We start from the raw sequence: 25,941 nt of genomic DNA, 5'->3' as shown, positions 1-25,941 counted from the left end.
CCATGTGGTGATGAGCCTGCAGGTGCACCAAAGTCAAGAATTGAGGTTTGGGAACCTCTGGCTAGATTTCAGAAGATGTATAGAAATTCCTGGATGCCCAGGCAAAAGTTTGCTGTAGGAGTGGTCCTCTCATGGAGAACCTTTGCTAGGGCAGTGCAGAAGGGAAATGTGGGATCAGAGCCCCCACACAAAGTCCTTACTGGGGCACTGCCTAGTGGGGCTGTGAGAAGAGGGCCACCATCCTCTAGACCCCAGAAAGGTAGATCCACTGACAGCTTGTACTGTGAGCCTGGAAAAGCCACAGACACTCAACAACAGGCCATGAAAGCAACTGGGAGGGAGGCTGTACCCTGCAAAGCCACAGAGGCAGAGCTGTCCAAGACCATGGAAACCCACCTCTTGCATCAGCATGACCTGGATGTGAGACCTGGAGTCAAAGGAGGTTATTTTGGAGCTTTAACATTTGACTGTGCTGCTGAATCTCAGACTTGCATGGGCCCTGTAATCCCTTTGTTTTGTCCAATTTCCCCAATTTGGAATGGCTGTATTTACCAAATTCCTGTGCCCCCATTATATCTAGGAAGTAACTAACTTGCTTTTGATTTTGCTGGCTCATAGACAGAAGGGACTTGCCTTGTCTCAGGTGAGACTTTGGACTGTGAACTTTTGGGTTAATGCTGAAACGAGTTAAGACTTTGGGGGACTGTTGGGAAGGCATGGTTGGTTTTAAAATGTGAGGACATGAGATTTGGAGGGGCCAGGGGCAGAATGACATAGTTTGACTGTGTCCCCACCCAAATCTCAACTCAAATTTTATATCCCAGAATTCCCACATGTTGTGGGGGGGGCACAGGGAGAGATAATTGAATCACAAAGGCTGGTCTTTCCTGTGCTATTCTCATGGTAGTGAATAAGTCTCACAAGATCTGATGGGTTTATCAGGGGTTTCTGCTTTGCTTCTTCCTCATTTTCTCTTGCTGCCGCCATGTAGGAAGTGCCTTTCACCTCCCGCCATGATTATGAGGCCTCCCCAGCTATGTGGAACTGTAAGTTCAATTAAACCTCTTTTTCTTTTTCTTCCCAATCTCAGGTATGTCTTTATCAGCAGTGCAAAAACAGACTCACACACCTGGCATGTCCTGCTGGGGCCACCTCTCTGTCTCCTAGGCCTGAGCCAATCCAACTTATCTTTCAGGTTTACCTTTCTGTGGAAACAGTTCCTAATTCTTCTAGGACTCAGTGACATCTATTTCCAGGTTGTCCAAACAGCATCGCTTATGGTACTTTTCATGCCACCACGTAATTGCTCGTGAGTTGTTTCCCTTAGTGGACTGTGGGCCCATGGAGGGCAAGAACTGGGTCTTCTGCTCCACAGTAACCCTGCACTGCAGTGCCAGGCCCAGCACCCAGGCCTGTGATGAAAATCTGTTCAGTCAATGAGTGGACGAATGAATCTATTGATTTGAGGGGGAAAAGGCCATTGGATGAAGGATTTCAATGGGCAAATTTATTAAAATTAGTTCTACTATACTTATCTTCTTTGGCTTAGTGTGCAGGCTGCTCTCTAAAATAAGATTGTGATATTTTTCTCTTATCTCTGGAGAGATAGTCTTTGTAGGTTGATTCAGAACTCACTTGCCCAGAACATTCCACTATTATTGAGTCTGATTTACAGATTATGTGCATTGGTATGCATATCAGGTGCTTGGAGACACTGAGGCCTCCTGGATATGCTTATGAGATGAAAGGAAATGGGAAGAGATTATATGTATTGAGGATACTAGCTGCAGGCACAGTCAGGAGAACTGCATGTGCCAAGGATCTGATTTGCCTTATTTCCCCGCCATCTCTGGGGGAGTGGAGAGCAGAAAACTAACAAGAGTTAGAAGGCCTGATCTTTGTCGACACATTTCATACTCACTTGTTCTGTGGTTTTGAGCACTTTTTAATCTTTTACTTTGCATGTACAAATGTTTATGAGAAGAGTCATTTAATGTGATGATACCTTTCATGAGAGTCAGCAATACCTTCTGGATTCATTTTTATTTCTCGACCACCACTATTTGATCATAAAACAGGAGTTATATAAATATAACAAGATAATATTTTAAAGTAAACATTAAATTTAATTACCTGCATGTTCATAATATTAGCAGAAAATTGTGGATTAAGACGTAGATGACATTTGCCTTGAGGTTAGGTCATATTCCTATTTTTAGATTACATCAGTAAAAAGCCCCCCTTTTACTGTAGATGTAGCATAAAACATCTACACTGTAGATGTAGCATAAAACATCTACTACTGTAGATGTAGCATAAAACATCTACAGTTTTACACTAGTACTGTAGTGTAGCGTAAAATGTATTTCTCTAACTGTGGAATTTGGGTGAATTTGGGTTAGACTATAAGGTAGATGAAAATCCTGCTCTGAACTGAGAATGGGCACCATTGCTAATAACATATGAGCCTCTGCTTTTCGTAATCAAAATGGTGACATAATTTTTCTGGGTATTACAGGAAATTGTTGAAAATTCTATGTCTCTACCATGTTCTGTGCTTCAACTTTCCTGCTACTATTTTTTTTTTAACAAGAAGAAATAGTATGCTAACAAATGGAAACAACTAATACATCGTCCAGAAAGTAATTTAGTCACTAGAATAAACTGTTCTTAGAATTTCTGCTGGTATTATGTAAGTATTTAATCATTTTCAATCTAAAATGGTTTTGTGTTGGAGCTGGTCTAAACATTGTAACATTAAAAAATTGGTAAGTAATCCACTTTTCATTTATGAGAGGATCTAAAAATAGGTTTGTCTTCTTTTAAAATAATTCTGATGAAGTCATAGCCAGAAACTAAATTTGGCAGTGGTCAAATTCATCACGTGCTGCCTAAAGGATGATACTAATCCAAAAATTGAGTATCTGATGTTAAAGTGTTATAGAAATATGAAGGACTTACAAAGACTACCTTAAATAATAAAAAGTCAGAGAAGGAAGTTAAGGGCTAAAGAATGAGTTGCAGCTTTCATTGATGCCTTTGACTTGGGTTTAATGAGGCAGAAATTATTGGCCATTGGGTAAAGAATATTGTAGCTATTTTTCTTTATTACAGATCGTGTCCTGTGAACATGCAGTAATTACTTTATTAAATCAAGGACATTTCTAATGTCTTAAATCCTAATATTTCACCATGCTATTCTTTGAGAATTCCATGACTTGGGAATGCATTTCAGGCCAATGAACCCAGAAAAGAACAAGTTTGACCTGTGTTAGTAAATGGGTCACCATAGAGAATTGCATTACAATACAATTGTGTAGTATTTCCCAAGTTATGAAAACAGAAACTCTGCATGCCATTTCTATGGTATTAACTAAATTAGAGGCAGGCCCTAGAGTGAAGCTTACTCAACCTTTAGGGAAAAGAAACAAATTTTCCCAAGAGCTGAATTCTTATGAGTGATTATTAACCTGATAGACTTGGATGAATTTTTCTCAATCACTTACAGCAATGGTTCCTAATATCTCGGGTAAAATAATGTGAGGGCAGTGGGATTTGGTTTACTAAACTAAGAAGGTGTTACCACTCTACTGTTCTGTGGGCCTTAGCCCAATTACTGTGTCTGGGGATTTCAAAAACAAATTGTATTCTGACTAATTCATATTCAGATAAACATATGAGTGACAAAGTGGTTTTGAGCTCTGGCTGTCCCTATCCATGTGACTGCTAAGTGGAGAGTCAAGAGGAAACTTCTCACTCCTCTCTCAGGAGGGGCTGTTGCCGAGCACCAAGGCTATTCTTAAGTAACATGTGACTCGATGTGCTTTTAAAATCATAGAAATTAATAATTCCACTAAACTCACTATATTCTCTAGTCAGATATTTCTCTCAAAAAATAAATTTAAAATTCCTTTGGAAAAATTAAATGAGTAGAAATGGTAAAAATGTTTTGAAAATGATGAGCAATTATACAGGACTTTTCCTACTAAACACTGAAACATACTCTTATTAAACAATTTTAATTGCCAAAAAAAAAAATCGACAGATGAATGGAGCAGAGTGTAGCTCAGAAATAGACTGTTAGATAGTTACAACAGCTTGTGATGAATGGGTATCACACGTCTTTTGGGAAAAGAGAACTTAAATAAATAACAGCGGTATATTTGATTAACCACTATTATTATTACTACATATGTATGTCATCACCTCATATCTAAAAATTACAGAAGGCAAGAAAATAAAACAAAATAAACTACCAGAAGAGGTGAGGAATTAGGCATTGGATCACAAAGTAGGAAAGGAGTTGCTAAACATAAATCACAGAAAAAATGATATATTTTTCACTATGTAAACATATAAATTACATCTATGTAAAAATTACCAGCAGAAATGTAAAAGGTCATCAACAAATTGCATAATTTATTTACGACAAATAAAATCTTCTGAGCTCTCTGTGATTCCTCTATTCTTTCCTTCATAGTCACCTCCCACAACCGTAGATTCAATTATATGTGAATAGCCAATAAGCACTTCAAGCTTAAGTCCCCAAATCTCATTCTCTGCAATATTCCATCTCTTAGAAAAATGTTACAAACTCTTGTTCAATTTCCAAAGCCAAAAGTCCAGATGTTATCTTGTTTTTTTTAAATTTTCTTCCCTTTCCTTATAAAATCCATCAATGTAGCCTGAAGATTCTACCTCCTAAATTTATCTGGAGTACATTTTCTCCATCTCTGATGGCACTCCCTGGTCCATATCCCTATTATTTCTGGCCTGGTCTCTTCAAATAACCTGTCTTTAGTTTGTTTGGTTTCCACTCTTGTCCATCTCTGATTTGTTTTCTAGAGCAGTTAGAGTGTTATTTTTAAAAAAGTAAAATAAAAACAAGCCATCTCTTGCTTAAAATCTTTTACTTGCTTCCCTTCCCTTTTAGGAGAAAATTCGAATTCTTTCTGACGGCCTATAGCCTCTACACAGTCCCTGGTTTTCCTCATCCTATGCCACTCTTCTTGTTGTTCTTTCTTTCTAGAATGCTCTCTCCCTTCCTCTCCTGCTCATACACTCCAGCTCCATTCTTATATTTTAGATCCTGACTTAGATTTATTTCCTTAGAAATACCTCCATTGACATTACAATCTAAATAAGTGATTACCATCCCATTATTCTCTTTCTAGAAACTGATTTTTTTCCTTCATAGCATTTATTATTTATAGCATGTGTTTAATATATTAGGATTAATTCGACAGATTTCATGCAGCTGAAAAACAGCATTTTCTCATGTGATTAGAAGTTTAGAGTTAGAAAAGTGGTTGCTGGTCTTGCTGTTAGTGGCTCAAGGCTATCAGGACAGATGTCTCTGTAATTCCTTTGTTCTTTCCTTCAGTGTCGCCGCCCCCCATCACAAGGATGCTGCTCTACCTCCTGCATCCTACATTCCAGGGAAGAGCAGTGAAGAGCATAGGATAAAATGGGCACCTAACAACTGTGTAACTCCTCTCTTGGAAAAGTTTCCTGGAAGCCACAGACAGAAGCTTCTACTTGCATGACTATTGGTCAGAATCTAGACACGTGTTCCTCCCCCATCTGCAAGGGAGGAGGGAATTTTTTAGTTTGTTTTTAAACTGGGCACAATGGCTTCTCCCATTTCCCATTAGTTTTCTTTCAACTAAAAAAAAAAATTGGTTTGTTTTAAAAGAAAAGAGGGGAATGAATCTTGGGTATTAACATTCTTGGCTACAGTGTGTATGTTTGTTTACCAAATTCCCGTTTTCCCTAACTTTTAAAAGAAGGCATCATATTTTATTTTTTCCAAAAATGTATACACCCATGGCCTACATTTGGGTAAGCATTCAATAAATTGTTGAACAAATAAAACTTACTGAGAATCATGGCATAGCACTTCCTGGACTTTCCAGGAGGTCAGGGATGCTACGTTGAGGTGGCTCAGTTTGCACTGAAGGCTAAAATTTTGCTCATGCCCTTGGAGATCATGCTATAGCCCACCTTTTGCAGGAATGTTCTTCTGAAATTATCTTTCTTTTTCTCCTTCACCATCTATTATTCTTCCACCAGATGATTCTCAAAGCAAACAAGATGACTTATCATCTCCCAACTTAAAAAGATATATCTATATGCTGACTGCTACCTTCCCAACCCCAGCCCTGACCTCTTTCCTGAACTGGATAAAACTATCTGTCTGACATTACCATCTATAGGCTGCTCAAACGTAACATTATCAAAACAACTTTCAATTCCCTCTAGTCATCTGCATTTTGGTAAAAAGCAAAGCATCTACTTAGTTATATAAACCAAAGAAACTTGAAGTGATTATTCTACTTCTTTCATTACCTTCCACATCCAATCAGCGAGTTCTGCTAAATACACTTCCGACTTTGTGTAAATCCATTACTTTTCTCCATCTCCATTTCTATGTCTTGTTCACAGCATGGTTAGCCTTCTCCTGTCCTATGCTGAAAAGAGTAGAGACTCTCGTTCCAGGCCATTCTTGCTGGATAACCATGGACCTACACAGGTTCAGTTGGGGACTGTGATGTGAAAGAATAGAGGCAATGGAGAGAAAAAAAGTATGCAGAGATTTTCCCCACATTCACTGAACTTTTTAGAGCTCTCTTTTCTGCTACTGAAGCCAGAACAAGAGGGCTTATCTTGGATTTCACTCTGTCTGCTTCACAATACTCAATTCAGAGTTCTGGGGTGGGCTGAGTTAAATAAATAAATGTTATTTGTTCAGGATGGGAATAATAGAGGGGAAAACTCACCATTGTCTTGTTTGTATATAGAATTCTGTTCTTCCCAGATCAGTCTGTTGGTATTTACTTTTTAGGGTTTTCAAATATCCATCTACACATTCTGTCCAGGTCTTATAGCTGAGTCTGGGGGAAATAAAAGAAAGACTGTGTTTCCTCCCTCGTCTTTTCCTTGGAGTGTTAATGGATTATACTAACAGGCTTTCTAATATTGAACTGGCCTTGCATTACTAACATAAATCCTTCTTGGTTGTGATGTGCTATAATTCCTTCTTGGTTGTGATGTGTTATAATTGTCTTAATTTAATTTACTGTAACTTAATTTAGGAGAGCTAAATAATTAAACATGAGGCCAAAGTACATAAGAAAGCGGCAGCCCTTTATTGCAAATATGCACACACTCTCTGGCGAGGTTCCCTGGTCCTCAGGTATGGGGGCCAGGGAAGTCCCGCTGGCGCTCTCGGGTGAGGTTCCCCAGCCCACGAATGCGGGGGCCAAAGAAGTCACGCCGGCGCCTGCAGGCAGCGGACTTTTATGCATTGGTACTGGAAGGGGGAGGGCAGTGGGCGGGATAAGGGCGTGTGATAGGGGCGTCTCCATAGGCGTGGCCGGGTAAGTTTCGATCTCTTCGGATTGACGTCACCTGGCGCATGCTCGGTTGATCTGGGTCTTCTCTGGCACGGGCTGCATTTTCCTGTGCGCCGGAAAGTTGGTGAGGAAGAACCCGGAAGCAACTTGGATTGTGCCTTTTTGCTCACCTTCCTCCATCTTGTCCTTTCTCCCTCACCCAAACAATAATTTTATGTATTGCTGGGTTTGATTTACTAATGTTTTATTGAGGATTTTCCTTTACATTCATCAGGGATATTTTTCTCTAGTTTTCATTTTGTGTTCTGATTATAGTGTTAAGGTAATGCTGGCCTCATAAATGAGTTGGAAAGTGTTATCTCTCATTTTCTGGAAGAGATTGTGTAATATCAGTGTTATTTCTTCTCTGAATATTTGGTAGAATTCTCTAAGAAAATCATCTGGGACTTGAGATTTCTATTTTTGGAAGGTTTAAAACTGCACATTTAATTTTTAATAGGTATAGAACTATTTAGGTTATTTGTTTAATCTTGGGTGAGTTTTGGTAGTTTGAAGTTTTTCACAGCTTTGTTCTAGCCCTTCTAAGTTGTTAAATTTATGTGCATAAAGTTATTCTTAATGTTTTTTAAAAAATTCTTTTAATATCTGTGGTGTCTGTGGAGTCTGTAGGTCTCTTTCCTTCCCGATATTGAGAATGTATATGTTCTCTTTCTTTTTTTTTGACAGTCTTGTTAGGGGTTAAATCTTACTGATTAATTTAGGAAATTATCTTTTGGATAGATTTTCTGTATTGTTTTTATTGATTACTGCTCTTTTCTTTATGATTTTCTTGTTTCCGTGTGCTTTGGGTTTATTTTGCTCTTGTTCTAGTTTCTTGAAGTGAAAGTATAGATTATTGGTTTGAGACTGTTCTTCATTTTTTTAATTACGTAGATCATTCTACCCTTCTTTTCTTGCTTTTCTATAACCTTCCGCTCCAACAGTGAGAAAATTTGACTTGCACCATCTTTCATCCATTTATTTAATCTTTCCATTCCACTATAATGATATCAGAATTATTTACCTGTGCTCCCGTGAGAAACACCTTTATTAACCGGGCCACAGTGCTTACGTGCAGTTTCTTTTGCCTTTAGTCTTACAAACTCCACCCATTTCCAAAATCACTTAGGTTCACTCCTTTTCCCTTTCAGTGAGTTCGTTTCATACATTTGCAATATAATTAGATCTTTTCGTTACATTTTGCATGTCTTTCTTCCTATTAAGGTTTTGAAAAGTCAGCTTTGTTGAACTACAGTTATGTATAACAAATTGTGTCGATTTAAAATGTAATTCAATGAACTCTAACAAATGCAAAAACCCATTGCCACACTCACGAAAGCACTGCCACCATCAATTCGTAGAATGCTTCTATCACCCCCAAAACTCCTCCAGGTCCCTTTGCCATCTGTCCTCCCTCCATGGCTGGCCCCAGTCTACTGCTAAGCTGTTTGTTACCATAGATCAGATTATGGCTTTGTTTTAGTGATTTTGAGATTCATTCACGGTTTTGAGTGTTATCAATAATTTGCTCTTTTAAAAAAATGGACTAGTATTCCATTGTTTGGATATACTACAATTTATCTTTATTTTATTTAACCACCTGTTGAGGAATATTTGATTTGTTTCAAGTTTTTAGCTATCGTGAATGAATGAAGTTACTGTAACGCTTATGTACAAGCACTTTTGTGCAAATAATCTTTCTTTTCTCTTGGGTAAATAACTTGGAGTTAGACTTCAATGACACCATGTTAGATGTTTTATTTTTGTCTCACAAGCCCTTGAAGAGAGATGAATAGAAAATTTGAAATTCAATGAAAAGAAAATTGATTGAAAATTTCTGTTGATCTCTCTAAAAGTTAATTTTTTTCCATCATTTTCATTAGTACATTTTGATTTTATTATTATATTTCTTATTCTAAAATTTCTATTTGCTACTATTATCTATTTTCTATTTTCCCACTTATTATAAAAGTGTCTGAAACCACTTGTTAGAGCCTTTTTATAACAGCTGCTTTAAAATCCTTGTCAGATAATTCTAAAATCTGTCTCATCTTGGTGTTGACATCTGCTGATTATCTTTTGCCGTATGAATTGAGATTTTCCTGGTTTTTGGTTTGACAAGTATTTTGTATCATGTCCTGGACATTTTGAGTATTATATAATGAAACTCTGACTCCTGTTTAAATCTACTTTTTAAATAGACAGCAATGGTTTTAATGGCAATCGGTGAGTTCTGGTTTTAATGGCAATTTAATTGTCAAAATCTTTGTAGTACTATTCTCATCTGCCCTGTTTTTGCACTACCCAGCAGTCAATCTGAAACTATCTCATAGTTTAGTCAACAAAGCTTTTGCTCTATTGATTCTGTTCATTTTCACAGATTAATGGAACAGTGGTGAACTCAAGACTTCATATACAAATTTAAATCTTTCTTTTCTCCATCTCCCACTTTGTGATTGTCCTCAAACCCCCTTCCTGGTAGGGGAAGGGGTACTACACTTTTGCTAGTATCTACTTTCTTCAAGGTGGTAGTTGACAGGATCCCACCTCACGACTTTGTGCACACAGTGTGAGTAGAGGGGAAGGGCTCTGTTATCTGTGTGTCGGATCACCATCAAAGGGTGGAGGCAGGACACTGCTGCTTCTGCTTGTGTTTACTTAGTGTAGAGTGGGATTGTCATTATGGTTCTACCCTACAGTTTTTACAGCAACCAGGTCAGTGAGGAAGATAGAGGGTGTTACTTCTCTTGTGGCATCTGCTTGTAGTGGAGTGATTATCATCCAAAGGATTCTTCTTCTTCCTGGACCTCTGGTTAGAGAGATTTTCTCCCTGCCCCTGTTAGTATTTTAGCAGCAGGGTGTGGTTTGCAATAGCACCTAGGCTGGAATGTAAAGGAAAACAACAACAACAACAACAACAACAACAACAACAACAACACAAATGTAACACTAGGTGGCCCCTCAAGTCCTGAGATTCCTAGCCAGTCTTCCTTCCTTTCTTCCCCTTTTAGAGTTTTCTCATAGTCTATGAGAAACTTACAAACCTTACCTTATTTTATTTCCAGTCTGTACATGCACACACACACACAGACACTCACACAGAGAGATTCCATAAAATTTTATTCATCTTCATTGGAACAAAGGGGGCTGATAGTCTGAGAAGATGTTGCCAGAGTGGGAGAAAAACTGAACTTCCAAAGATGTGCTTGCATTTTGCATGGTGGAGTGGGGTGGGTGGGTCATATGTCACTGGGTGCTGTAGGAATGGGGATAGTATGAACATGTACAAGAAAGTAAGAGACAAAAGGGAAAGGGAGGCATAATTGTGGTGAGGAAACAGTGCATTTGAAGAGAGATAAAAGGACATTTAGTTGCTGATGTGAGTGAAAGTTTGGGGATGGGAAGAAATACTTTAAAAGAATGTAGGAAGTACTTTTGATGTTGGCATGCTTTGTGAAATCCTTAGGGAGGTCTCCTTAAGGAAGCCTAAGTAAATGACATGGGATTTGTGTTTTCTTTGAATATGGTTTCCTGCACAGACTGGATCCTGGTGGTTCCCAGTTTTTATTCTTAGTTTTACTTTTATTTTATGTTTTATTTATAATGAAATTGATAGAATTGTAAATGAAACGACCACAATAAGATAAACTCTTAATAGTTTCCTAATCTTATTAGACTTCCCTTTAGTTTATACTTATTTCATGTGTTCTTGTGTGTTTCACATACACAGAACATATTGTTTTTTTCTTAAAGACACAATTGATACATGCTATTGCAACTTTTGCCCATAAATGAAAGGCATCCTTCTAAGGGTTCGCATAAGTTGGAAATTTATTACTCCAAAAATAATAAGGAAACTACTCTGAGTTGAAAGGGTTTACTTTTGTTTTTGATAAGGTTATATATGGAATTCTCTGTTTCTTATAGACCTTTATGAGAACAGATGGACTGTGATTTTTTAAGCAGATTTTGTGGGGATATTTATGAATAAGTCAAGATAGTAGCCGTATTGTCTTCTGACTTCTAAGGATAAGTTTAAAAGGATGTAGTGGGAGGCAAGCCCAGAAATGATCAGGAAGGCTTCATGGTTCAAAAAGAAAAAAAAAATCATAGGCACCCTAGGATCTATTTCAACTGCTTTTTTTTTTAACTTTTATTTTAAGTTCAGGAGTACATGTGAAGGTTTGTTATACAGGTAAACTGCATGTTGGCGGGGACGCTGTGTAGAGATTATTTCCTCTCTCAGGTAATAAGCGTATACTTGAGGGTGGAGGGCGGGAGAAGGGAGAGGATCAACTGCTTCTTTTTTGAGAAAGACACAAGCTTTCTGAGCCCAACTTTTCTCATGTTGTAAAATGGGAGACTTTGACTTAAATAATGTCTAACGTTTCCTTTAGCTTACTATCTATCTATCTATTAATAAAGGAAAAATTATATATATATATTTACTTTCAAGGCTGCTGAATTCACATATTTAATTAAAATTAAAGTGAGGACTTAAGCATCACTCTGCAAATGGAAGAATATAGGTAGATGTTTTAAAGCTCCCATTTACAAACAGAACAATAATGTTAAAGGATAAGAAAATAGAGGCTTGTAGGAAAATTAAACACATTGTTTATATTGAACTTTACCACTAAAACTGGTCAAGGTAAAACTTANTAAATAATGTCTAACGTTTCCTTTAGCTTACTATCTATCTATCTATTAATAAAGGAAAAATTATATATATATATTTACTTTCAAGGCTGCTGAATTCACATATTTAATTAAAATTAAAGTGAGGACTTAAGCATCACTCTGCAAATGGAAGAATATAGGTAGATGTTTTAAAGCTCCCATTTACAAACAGAACAATAATGTTAAAGGATAAGAAAATAGAGGCTTGTAGGAAAATTAAACACATTGTTTATATTGAACTTTACCACTGAAACTGGTCAAGGTAAAACTTAATAAATTTAAAGATTTAGAACATTTACTTTTTCATGACAAATAATGACATTCAAAATGTGGTGATAAAATAATTTAGGAGATGAAATGGGACCAATTATTGCATTTCTTTGGGAAGTTGAAATCCTGAGGTAGAAAGTGAACTTTAATTTGCTTCTAAAATTAGATTTGGATTTTGTTTAGGAAAGCTCCCTGTGTTTGTTCATGAATCTCATAGAACTAAAAAATTCAAATAGAAAAGGTAGCACTGATAACAATAGTGATTCTTCAAGACTTGATTCTTCAAGAATGTACCGTTTATTATTCTGTTGTTTGGGGCCATGACAACGTGATGAAATGATGTAGCACAAATAAGTGGAAACCAGCAAGGCCTCCTGCAGTTGGAATTCTGATCAGAGAGATTATAGGAAGTTCCATTGACTGCATTCATTTAAATGCATGAGGAGAATACTATATCATGTTATTTATTGCCAAGTGAAAGCTGAGATTATTCATTTCAAAAGTAAAAGAGAAACAGAAGAAGGTGGAGGAACTAAAGCAAGAAGAGAAGAGAGGGTAACTATTTACATGTAAACAAGAGGTGTAGAGTAATTGAATTCCTTTATGTCCTGCCCACAGTAAAACAACAGAGAATACATCAAGAAGTAAAAATAGACCTAACATGCAATCACTTAGAATGAATTCACATGATAGAATGTGCAATTAAGCCATAGAGCTTGCTACTACAAGATTTTATTCAAATAAACAGATAGATTAGAAAGATTAGAGTTGGTAAACACAGTTTATATAAAAATTTCAATGTCTGGAATTTGGAACCAACAAAAAAAAAAAAATCAAGCAAACAAACAAAACACAAATGGCATCAGCTTCCAGGGAATAGGCTTATATATTTAAGGACATGCAAAGAATATCCCTTAATTTGGAACATGAATTATACCCAGGTCATTTCCATTTTCTGGGCACTACACTAAATCTAGCACCCCTTACCATGCCCTTGCCATTAGTATTTGGTCACCAAAGAGTTCTTAAATCTTCAGCCTAAATACAGAGCTCTATGTAACCAGAGTTCACAGCCTCCTCTACTGACACCTCATGTAATCCTGAATTAATCCCTAGTAGTTTCCTTAAACCCCTCTCATGTGGAAGCTGTTCATTTCTCATGTGCACCTTAATTTAGGCCAAGAAGAGAAAAAGACTTTTCTTCTGGCTCTTTGCCATCATTTTTAAGTCATTTTTTTGTTGTTTTCTTTTACTATTCTTCCTCCTTTGAAGCCCTACACATCTACATCTGCTCCTTCTTTCCAAGCTTGGTCATGGCTACCTGCCAAGCTCCAAGCTCTTCCTTCAGAACCCTCGAGGATTTTGACATCTGTACCTCAGTTTTTTCTTCCATCTTGTCCCTGGCCTGAATGTCCACACTGGATACCATCTACTGTCTAGCCATTTAACCAGTTCAGCACTCCATTTTGTTGGGCACCCCTGGACATTGTTATCTTTTGGAAATGGTTCACTTTTGAAATTCTGAGCTCTTTACCTGCAATCACAGCCTTTGTGTACTCCACCCTCCCATTAAACATGCTTAATAACGCCTTGTCTTCAGGTGTAATGATGTCTATAATCTTAAAGTCCAGCAAGCCTTCTTAGTTTCTTTTATATTCAGCCTATAAAGGCTCACTATGTTCACCAGTTACAAGAGTTTGGGGGTGGGAATCTGATGTGTTGATGTCCATGGTCCTGAAACAATCTCTGGAAGATCATGAGAAGGGTCACGCCCACCTCTTTACTATGCACTGTCCAGGCTGGTCTTCATGGTCTACTATTTCAACTGCACTCTCATTAACGCTAAATTCTAGTCCACCACATCTGCATTCATAATTCGCAATCTAAACATTGATTTTTCTCTACCTTGCTCTTGGACTTTCAATTACGACTGTAGAAAGTCGCATAACCTTGCTACTTAGCTCCTCTACAAATATTGAATTTCTGGCCACAGCCGGTTGTCTGGCCTTTCCAAGTCTCTATAGAAGTCTGGATTATTGTTATGCCTATCCTTTGAGTGTGGGAATTTCCCAAGGGATCTTCCCAGTGTTTTTCCTTTTTTTGCTTTGGACTCTATCTGGAAGTCACATCAAGGTTTTAGCGGCCATCTAGATGTCAGAGACTCCAAACAAGCATCTTTATCACCAGCCACTTCTTTTGTATACAGGCTTAAATATTCAACTACTTTTTCCAAATGAATGTTCTATGGACATTTCAATTTCAATGTATTCAAAGCCAAACTCGTTATTTCCTCTTTCCCCATCGTTCATCGTCCTCCTGCTGAATTCTCTGTCTCTTAATGATATCATCATCAGACAGTCAAGCCTGCAGTGTCCTCACCACTCCACACCAGATTATTAGGTATTTGCTAACTATTCTCAGAACACATCATGTACACTAATTCCATGGGCGTTCGTTCATGCTGTTCTCTCTCCCCTGGGATGCTTCTCATCTTCATTTTCCCTGATCCAGATCAAATGCTAGCTTATTTGTGAGGCCTACTTAAGACTCCCACTTTCAATTATTTCATCCTGAGCACTTCCATTTGCTTGCCTTTCTGTCCTATCACTTGTTTCGTTTTACCCTGGCACATTTCATTAATTCAATAACATTTATTAAGCCCCAAGTATCTTAACAGACACTATAATACACAAGGGGAAAGAAATAGGAATAAGTTTTGGTTTTTGGACTGAAGGAGTTTATATCTCCTGGTATCTAGAATATAGCCTTGTAATTGTGGGCACCCATGTATTGAATTTGAGTTAATTTAAGAAACAAATCGGCCGGGCGCGGTGGCTCAAGCCTGTAATCCCAGCACTTTGGGAGGCCGAGACGGGCGGATCACGAGGTCAGGAGATCGAGACCATCCTGGCTAACACGGTGAAACCCCGTCTCTACTAAAAAATACAAAAAACTAGCCGGGCGAGGTGGCGCTACTCGGGAGGCTGAGGCAGGAGAATGGCGCAAACCCGGGAGGCAGAGCTTGCAGTGAGCTGAGATCCAGCCACTGCACTCCAGCCTGGGCGACAGAGCGAGACTCCGTCTCAAAAAAAAAAAAAGAAACAAATCTTGAAAAAATGGTAAAAGTTGTTTAGGTAGCTGGAGAATTATCATGAATAAACCTTTTTTGAGATTGGCAGTTGTGATATGATATCTATGTGGAAAAACATCACGTTTCTTTTAGATTTAGCATGAGAATGACTTGTGAAAAGGCAGTGCTTTCCCCTAATTATAATAATTATTTATTATTTTTAGAGAGATGGGGTCTGGCTATGTTGCTCAGGTTGGTCATCCCCTAATTACTTAAAAATCACTCCCTAGTTTTATAGGACACCCAAGTTTTGGAGAAGAGAATAACTTTGGCTCCAGATAAGACCACTTTGCTTTACTTTCAAGGCTTTTGATGGGAAAGGTGGACAATTTAAATTTATTTTATATTATGCCTTTAGAGAGAAGGTATGGCTAGTGGTTCATTTGGGGAAAAGGGGAGAAATACTTTAGACAAAGCCTTCATATAAAAATTTACAGATAGAGTATTTAGTGGTAATAGTAGAAAGGATTGAAAAGTAGTTGGGTGATATGATGGTTTGGAAGTCTCACAAAGTGTCTCCTTACACTCGTTTATTTTAATTGAGTCAAGGAACCTACAAAAAGAATACATGAGTAATGATGGATAAGGTGGGTGAATGAGGAAACACAAGAGTCTCTGTTATTCAACTGGTCCCAAGGATAAGCATCTGCCACTGGAATAGATGAGATGCCAAGCAATAGAAGATGCAGGGACAATTAGCCTCCCTGCTGGGTGCCTGGTATCAAAAGAGTGAGGAAGGGCTCTTCTTCTCAGTTCTTCATTGGACCAAGCGATGATGCCAACCCTGTGGCTTAGTGTCTATGAGGGCATGGGGAAATAGTATTCTTGGCAGAGACACTGGTGCTCTCTGAAGACTGAGAACATTGATGAGGGCCCAGAGCAGGAGAAGAGAAGCACAGAAGACCCGTGTGGTGGCTGCAGCTGATGAACAAATCTGTTTCCTTGGGAACCCTTAAACTTCTTAGCAAGCTTCATCCCTGGGTAAGTGAGGACAAGAGACAGTAAAATGTAGGTTATTGCAATTCATGTTTCCTCATCTATATGCATGAACTGGCAAGGCCAATGGAAATTTCGATTATCGTTGTATGGCAAGGGAGAATAATTAATGTAACACACCAATCCACATGACTCCTTTCTTCTCAGACTTATGTCACTTTGGGATTGGTTAATTGTAAATCAACTATTGCAAATACAGTAGTGGGAGGGATGTCTGAGTTAACGTGAAGAAGAAAACAATGGTGAGTAGAGCCTTAATTATGGATGACTCTTGGTACTTCCAAGAAGATTATCCAGGGTGTGTGTCACTTGGGTCACTTGGTTTTTACCTATTGACCATTTCACCACTTTAAAGTACTTTATGTCCTCAGTAGGTAAGAAATCGAAAGGATGTGGGATTCAAAATATTCAGCCTATGAACATAGCAATTAGAATATGGAGAACAGGGAATCCATTTGTAGGCTCATTTTTTTTTTCATATTAATAACAACCTTCTCCTTCAGAAAGTTCATCACAACTGCTAAATCAAAATTAAATTTCAGGGATTATCTGCATACTTTTCTCTATGATTATACTACTCATAAACAATCATGGAGGTGAGCAATAACTACTCTATTCAATTTTGGACAAGTTAACAGGATCCCCCCCTGGGAAAGAGGCAAAACTCCACAAAATTGAGAGGCGAGCAAGTGGAAGATGATGGTACCTTCTAATTCCAATAGCTTTATACAATAGAGAACCCAGTTACTTGGATAAATGTTGGCTGTTTTGAAAACACTCAGGCAGAAGGACCAGGCTTGTAGTCACTTCCGTGCATAGTAGGTGAAGGTAGGTGCAACATACAGCTCAACCTCATGATGCTAGAGCCAGAAACCGAAATGTATTGCTGCCCCTCTGTGGTGTGTTCTGATGGCAAAGGTGTAGGCAACCAACTGGGCCCAACATACCTTTCCCTACACCTGGCCAATTTTCAAAGCGCAAACCCACTTTAACAAACTCTAGCCTCTATTATAGAAGGAAGGATCTGGGTGGTACAGACATGGCTTTCCATTGCCAGATCAGAAGGGTGGAGGAGAGGCTGGCAGGATGACAAGAATGAATGAACACACCAAGTTTCAGCTCCTATCTGAAGCTGCTCAGTTCAGGTAAGCATTTAGAGAAGTCAGGTGCAATAACTAACAGGGCAAATGTTTCTCTGGAAAATTCCAAGCCAGAGAAAATTGGGAAAAAGAGGGAAGGATGGAAAGCAGTACAGAGAAGCCAGCTAAAAAGGTTAGAGGTCAAGATGAAAATATGAGATTCGAGAATGATAAAAAACATTGTGTGAGATTCTATTTTAGGTCATTATGCCAGGGAAATTTACACAGGATAGGGTTGAAAGAAATTAGGCTATAAGATGAGTGGCAAGTTGCAATAAAATGGCACCCTAAACTCACCAAGTCACTGTTGTCACTGCTATCGTGCCTTAGTTGATTTGATGTCTAGTTAGTCTATTTGTGCATTTTTCACAGAAGAGTATGTTTTGACCCAGGCTGACAAATACTGTTGATTCTGAAATTTGTTTTTTTTGGTTATGTTAAAACCATTGTCATTATAAGAAACAGAGATGGGAATATTGCCTCCTCAAATCTGATTCACATACAAACTGAATGAACCACATAACAACCACCTTAGTCAGATACTATTTTGAAACATGGTCCAAAACCTAAATGCTTATACGATTCTTGAGGGACAGTGCTGTGCTCTGAGTCATAGGGAAGCCATCCCAGAAGCCAAGTCTACCTATCAATAAGCAGCTGCCTGTGCAGGGTGCAGGCTGCACCTTTGGACAGTCTTTAAAACTGAATTCTCAGAATTTTAGAACACATTTTTGTCTAGAAATGCTGACTTTGGTTCATTAGGTAGTGGTAAAAACAGGTTCCCTTCAAAGCTCTCCTTCATTACCTTCCTAAGTGCATGGGGAAAAACACCTAGGGCTGAACAGTCTTGAGAAGTGTGGAAACATTTTCTTTGTGAGTGAGAACCGATCACCTAGAGAAAGGAGATCAGATTGCCATCACTGCTTCTGGGTATCAGATGCTAGCGTGAGTACATTGTTGAGTTGCTTATCCAATTATTGATTTGCATTATTGCTCTTATCTTCTGTTGTAGGTGAGAGGTAAGTTCACTAATGAATCTCAAAGAAGATGTAAATGGCCAATGACCATGCTCAGAGGTCTGAAATCTCTCCAGGTCGCCTCCTTGGAGGGGTGCTTTTCTGGTGGGGCAGCTTGTACCACCATACACAAATGTGCTTGGGTTTGGATTCTGCTGGAGAGAACACTGTGACACTTGGTCTCTTCCTTGGGCCATGTCAGTCAGTCTTGGACTTATTTTGCATTCCATTCTTTACTTCACTGACGCCTGTGTATCCTTGGCTTGGGGTCCCATCCCTTTGTCCATCAAAACCTGCTATCAGGAATAGATCAATTATCAGTTCTACACAGTGTGCCATGACCCTATCTCAGAAGCATTTGGTCATTTGGCTTCATGGTTTTTTGTTCTTGCTGTTGTTGTTGTTGTTGTTGAGTTTTAAAATAATGAAATATAATGTGGCTACATAAAGGTGCATTCAATAGATGCATACAACTTAATAATGGAACATCGCCAGAACCTCTAAAACCTCCCTCCCCATTCTTTTACCAACAAAACCTCCAGTCCCACTAGGGGTAACTAAAGCAGTTATATCCTTGGCTTAGTCTATCCACCCACGTAAGCATCCTTAAAAGAACAGTTTGTCTGGTTTGATCTTTTCATGAAGGACATCTTACTGTGTGTATTCTTTCGTGCCTGATTTATTTGCCTTCTAAACCTTAACTTCTATCAGTGGTGTGGGAACTGATGGCTACTGCAATGGTGATTTCAGACAGTCTTAAGAAGATGAGGGTAGAGTTTTGTGGTCAGAAACTTTCTTGTGTGCCTTAAGATAGTGCAAACTGAAAGACCATGTGCCGGTGTGAAGCATAGTTTTTGGGTATACTAGATAAACCAAGGTCTGTGAGAAGCTCGGGTAGACAAAGGGAAGAAGTGGGTCCCAGTGGACTTCCAATGAGGACTGGGGGGGTTTAAATCGTTACGACTATGATAACTTTATCCACAGTTGATCTATAAAGTGTACTATGATATACTTTTCACAATGTAAGCTTTCTCTGGAGTTAATAATTATCAAATTTACTCATTTTTGGATATTTGTTTGGTTTCTAAGTTCCTATCACTAATGTATTTCTTTTCTGTTGGTAGATATCCCTCTCCATGTGCTCAATATAATCTAATGCATCTCTGTCTCTGATAGCATCTTCACCTTAGAGAGCTTCAAACAGTCAGCGTACTCAATTTTAGCATTAACCATACAATGAAAATAAAGGCAGTATGGGCAAACACTTGTGGGAAATAATGTGTAAGATAAAGTCAGAAACACTAAGTACAACCCTACTTCTCCTGAGAGGGACAGCTCACTTACCTCCCTTAAATACAATGTTCCCCAAATACAGCATAACTACATGCTGGTGATTATACACATAAATAGCAACACACATATATATATGTGTGTGTGTACTAACGAAAATGTAATTGGTGTGAATTTTTATTTTATGGATGAGAAAAGGCCCACTCTATTCTATAGCACTTTGCTTTCTTCACCTCTCTGGGACGGCAGTGCTACTCCTCTATGATAGTTGAATTTATAGATGTCAGAATATGAATTATTCCAGGTGGGGCTCAGTCATGTTCATCAAACACCAAAATCAGAGCAGGGAGGAATCAAATAAGCAACAAAAATCAGTAATTGAATTTCCACATGTAGGAAGTGCCAGTTGTGCCTTAATGTAGGGATATGTAAATTTACTACATAAAAATACTATGTGATATTAAATATCAAATGAAATAACATTTCATGCTAAAATTTGATTCATTAAAAAAATATATTTGACTACTTTGAATTAGAGCTGTAGCTAATATTCTACAGACTTCTTTTAAATTGCTCTATAAAGCACCTGAACATATTCATTTTAATGACATTATTTAAAACTATCATGGCCATCATAAAAAAAAAAAAAAAGTAGGGAGTGTCTGAGTCAGAGGCTTTATATTTCAGAGTAATGCAAGGAACTCTTTCAGACTCACCCAACCAGCGGCCAACTTCCTCTATGAAGACAGTAAGGTAAATATTTCTGAAGTTCATAATTTAAAGTCTGGCCAGATCCTTCGAAAAAAGACACACACACACACAGACACACACACACACACAAACACACACACACACACACAGAGAGAGAGAGAGAGAGAGAGAGAGAGAGAGAGAGAGAGAGATCTTGGTTACTTTGTGTCTGAGACATTAAACTCATAAACAATATCCAGATTGGATACTGGTCTTCTTGTCTGCTTCTCCACCTTACAGCTTGTCTATGACTGATTTAAGCGGTGTTGTGGGAGAATGCCATGGGAATCGGATGACAGCTGAAAAATTTATGTTCCATCTTTGAAGAGATAAGTGGGGATTATGTGCAAATCTAGATTCTATATTTCCTGTGTTCTTATTTAAGGCATTATAGGTTGGAATATACTAAATTTTGAGATTAAAATTGAACTCTTTTAAGTGCATAATATACTAATTTGATTAGAGGTTTATCAAAATTTGAAACTATGTTTTAAAAGAAATACAAAGATTTAAAATATTTCTCCCAGTAGTATCTGTATAGCATCGTATTTGACTTATTGACAAGAATAAAATTTATCACATTCAAGTGATTATTCATTTCTTTCCTATATATAATCCTAATTCAGTAAATGTAAAACTTTTTAAAAAAATAATGTATCATGAACTATAATTAATTTTCTATGTATCATAAGACTAGATAATATTTTTATCAAGCATTTAAGGCACATAATTTATCAGTTAGGTGTAATAAGTTTAGGTCCATAAAATAGTATCATAATTTCATGTTTCATTGAATGTGTTTTGTGCCTGAATTTTCTTATGCATTATTTAAAAACTACCATTTGATTTTATTAAACTTTAAAAGAAGCTTTAGTGAGAAAATATCTATTTTTATTGTTGTTTTGACACACATAATATATTGGCTACAGGATGAAAGGGATAAAAATGTTCTCAGATTAAAATAGACCATAAGGAATCAAATAGGCTTCAGGCTGCCGTGGACTTTTAGACCCTCAAGTCTGAAGTTTGGGATGTAAAAACATCCATTAGTACTTGCTAATTTGTGTTAACTTTAAAATTATAAATTAATTGCTTGCTTGTTTGTTAAGCTAAAATATTTATGCAAGACACAGAGGAATATAGTATATTTTTAGCAAAATGAAAAGTTAGACTGTAAAGCCAAGTTCTTTTATAATTTGAAAAGAACTTTCCTGCATTGCCATGTCCAGACAATGAAACACTGGGTAGTGTCACACTGACATCTTCCTTAGGTAGATTTAATGCAATTTGTTTTCCTTTTTGATTTCCTTAGTTATTTAACTGGGACTCAAGTCAATTGGTAGCTGTTGGTGGCTTGCCTGAACTTAGTTTATTTTTTGTTAATGTTTTATCTATTTAAGTTGCTGTGAAAGTATTTATAGATGAAAGGAAAAATCACAGTTTTGATCTCATGCTAATTTTTATTTATGTGTCACCTGATGAAAACTTTGGTGTGTAAAACCATCAGTTCAGCCTTAAATATAATTGTTTATTTGCCAATGAGAATCAGACTTTACATCAGATGAGGAGAAACAAATCTTACTTTTATTCCTGGAACTTAAACAGTGCACCTGCATAGAGAAAGATAATAAAAATAATTATGTGAAATGGAACACACTTTTTGGTATTTATTTTAAACATACATGAACATGTCTCTACAAGAGTGTTCAAGTATATACTACGTAGTATCATCTATCATTTTAAGAGTTATGACTTGAGAATTTATAATTATCTAGGAATGTCTTGGCTCATGTTTCTCTCTCATGATTTTTTTTTTGGAAGATTTCTCTGCCATAAAACTTACCTAAGCTAAACATTTATGTACTCTGTATCCTGAATGAGCACATTTTTGTGTAGCTTCTCTTTTCTTTAATAAGATTATAGTTTCATTAATAATTTAGCATGGAAATAGGATGCCTGAAAGTTTAGAATGTGAAAATTTGTGATTGGTGCTTAGAAAGTGATTAAAGAATACTATTCAAAAGTATAAAATTTTTTTTTGCCCCAAAGGTTAAAATAGTAAGGCATAATTTGTAAAACAACAAGAAGAATTGGAACTTCAACAAAGAGAAATGTACCTTAAAGTGTATTTTTGCACTTTGGGACATGATAGCTTCCAGACACCCATTGGCCCGTGCAAGCAGGTTTCTAAACAGGGTCATTTAAAAATCTTTCAGGTCTTATTTTAAAAGCTCTAGCTCACATTTTATCAAAGCACTACAATACACCCAATCTTCTACTAAATATAATTTTCACTGTAAATACTTTGAAAGGATTAATGACTTTGCTTTCGAAGTTACTTTCCTAAGAACAATTGATTTCATATACTACTGTCTGATTTTCAGCAACCAGCATGAAGCCTTGGAAATCCTTTAGGATGGAGAGAATCCAGCACACAATTTTCTTCTAAAATTAATGAAATTCTTACGAATACTAAATTAAATAGAAACATCAGCATAGATTTCGTTTTCAGATATTTAATTGTAAACTTGTTAATTTTGATCTTTTTTTCATGTTTTAGAAGGAATACTTATTTTTAGGTCTAAAATATGATTTGATATACCTGATGTAAATGACGAGTTGATGGGTGCTGACAAGTTGATGGGTGCTGACGAGTGTGCAGCACACCAACATGGCACAAGTATACATATGTAACAAACCTGCACGTTATGCACAGGTACCCTAGAACTTAAAGTATAATAATAATAATAATAATAAAAGAGTACTATAAAAAATAAATAAAATAAAATATGATTTGAATCCCTTAAAAGTTTGAGGGCCTTTGGCACTGCTAATATCACGCACTGTATAAAGCTGTCCTTTTCCTGCCAACTCCCATCCTGTGTACCCAGCCCTAACTGGAATTGTTTCTCATCTCCTTTGTTGCAAAGAGTTTCTCCTGTAGCTTTAATCACAATTGCCACAGCTTTTTACCCTGGATTACTTGGATTAGATATAAAATCAACATACTTTTTTTCTGGGTGACTTTTGAAAGAACATAGGTGTTCTTTCTTACAGATATGTAGGGTGTGAATGATTTTCTCACCTTATGTGCCTGGGTGTAACTGAGGAGTATGACTTATAACGAATTCTACATTTGTTAAAACGAATGCTAAATTTGACCCTGGAAAACAGCATCATGTAGGGCATCATGCCTCGGTGGTGTTCTCTGTGCTTGGAATTCCACAGTGCAGAGTATGGGTCCCTCAGGGACATTCTTTCTGGAAATGTTTGCTGTCTTTTAGGATAGGACAGACTACTACCACTTCACAGAAAATAGTAAATACAGCAGCTTCAATCCATTGAATGTCTACTCTGGATCACGCATTGTACTAGAAAAGTGTTTTTTATTTTTTAACTCAAACTCCCATTTGACATAATAAAAGTTAAAAAACTTATTTTAATTTCATTCACAATTTAAAAGGCCTTAAGTATTTGCGACTGCGACAAAGCCAACACAATGGCAATTTTAGAATATTCTTCTTTCAGACTGCATGGCTTTCCCTCCTTGTGACCCCCTTCCTCACCCACAGCATGCCAGTCCCCAGATGCCTATGTGTGCTCTTCTTATGGGACAAAAGGTACAAGGAGGTATGATTTTCTGTTGAGAATCACTATGCTAGATCCTGTACATAGATCATTTCACTGAACAAGATGAAACTTAGAAGTTCAGAGAAATTAAAGACTTGACCCAGTTCACACAACTACTAGCAATAGTAGCAACAGCGTTGAGACTTGGATGAAGTCCCCTAAGGGTTTGTGACTCCTGGCATCTGCAACACCCGGCACCTGCCACACCATCAGATGTAATATTATTGGACATTCATGAGGAATAATTTGGAGAATTCATGTAAGTACATTTAGTCTGAGACAACCCCAACTGTGATTTTGAGATCAATTTGAGTTGTGGAGAAATTCTGCAAAAAAAATTACCCAAGTGGATCCCTGAAGAATTCCATGGTGGTGGTAGCCCTCTGTATTTCAGAAACAACATTGTGAATTTGAAGACAATCTCCAATTTGTTACTGCGCCCTGGGTTCTCTAGCAAGAAATAGGCCTATGTGTTGAAAAGTCTTGTACATGTTCTTGATCCATACTCTGATAATCACATTTTGCATTCCAAAAAAATCAGAAAATGGTTTTAAACAAATTAATACACTTATGGGACCAATGATGCATAACAATTAAAATTAGGACAGTTTTGAAAGAAAAAAAAGTAGAATGTATGATTGTTCTAAGAATTTACAGAGGCCATATGGAGAGAATGGATTAAAATGATGTGTTAAACCTCAAAATTTACCATTGCATTGAATTACAGGTGGTTTAGAAAGCAAAGGCTGTAGCGCCTCAAATAGACTGTCTAACATTGTAATATTTACTTTTGCTCTCTTTCAGTTCAGAAATCTGGGGTGATTTGAGAAATAGTGAGCCCCATGAATGTGTCTGCTTGGGAGCTGGAAACAGGCCACTCACAGGCCACTGAGGATAGAAATGTCCACCAACGAGAAGAGATAGTTTTAGGGTATTAGTGACAAGGATACTGGGCCAAGGGAACTTTTCCCTTTTTGTTAGAGTTATGTGATGATTACCTCCAAGGCTGAAAAAATGAAGTTTTAATTATAAAAAATAAATAAATCTAAAAATATAATATTCCTAGAAAATGTACCAGGAACTAATTTCATTTTCTCATTGTCCTCTAGGCTGCAGTCCATTTCACAATGGCCTCCCTTGCTGCAGCAAATGCAGAGTTTTGCTTCAACCTGTTCAGAGAGATGGATGATAATCAAGGAAATGGAAATGTGTTCTTTTCTTCTCTGAGCCTCTTCGCTGCCCTGGCCCTGGTCCGCTTGGGTGCTCGAGGTGACTGTGTCTCTCAGATTGATAAGGTCAGTCTCAGCTTTTGCAGTTCATCATTGGGACAAATTATTTTTCCCACGAGAACATTTCGTTGCAGTGGTCCCCATGTTAATGGAGGTCATCGTGAGGGCACAAGGTGTCACATCTTCACACATCTCCATGAGGTGTCTCATCATGAGGGCACAAGGTGTCACATCTTCACACATCTCCATGAGGCCCTCTGTGGGTGTGAAGAAAGCACACAGCTTGCAGCACTTGTTTGTGAGCCAAGAGGCAGCAGAAATATTCCAAGCACTGCAACTTTGATGTTTTCCCTTAGTGCAGTGGTTCTCAAAGTGTGTTTCCCAGACCAGGATCATCAGCACCGCCTGGAGAACTCG

At 37.5% G+C, this 25,941-nt stretch overlaps 1 protein-coding gene across 1 annotated transcript in view; it reads left to right on the top strand.

The window, feature by feature from the left end:
• The first annotated feature begins 18,211 nt into the window (after positions 1-18,211).
• SERPINB7 (serpin family B member 7) overlaps positions 18,212-25,941 on the top strand; it is a 29,501-nt gene continuing 21,771 nt past the window's right edge. Inside the window, exons 1-2 of the mRNA XM_017867061.1 lie at positions 18,212-18,554; positions 25,405-25,590. Of these exons, the coding sequence (XP_017722550.1) occupies positions 25,423-25,590 (168 nt within the window). The 5' untranslated portion in view covers positions 18,212-18,554; positions 25,405-25,422. The remainder of the gene's footprint in view (positions 18,555-25,404; positions 25,591-25,941) is intronic.

This window comes from Rhinopithecus bieti, unplaced genomic scaffold (genome assembly GCF_001698545.2).
Source record: "Rhinopithecus bieti isolate Rb0 unplaced genomic scaffold, ASM169854v2 scaffold_2272, whole genome shotgun sequence".
Lineage (NCBI taxonomy): Eukaryota > Metazoa > Chordata > Mammalia > Primates > Cercopithecidae > Rhinopithecus > Rhinopithecus bieti.
This window is presented reverse-complemented; position numbering and strand designations above follow the sequence as displayed.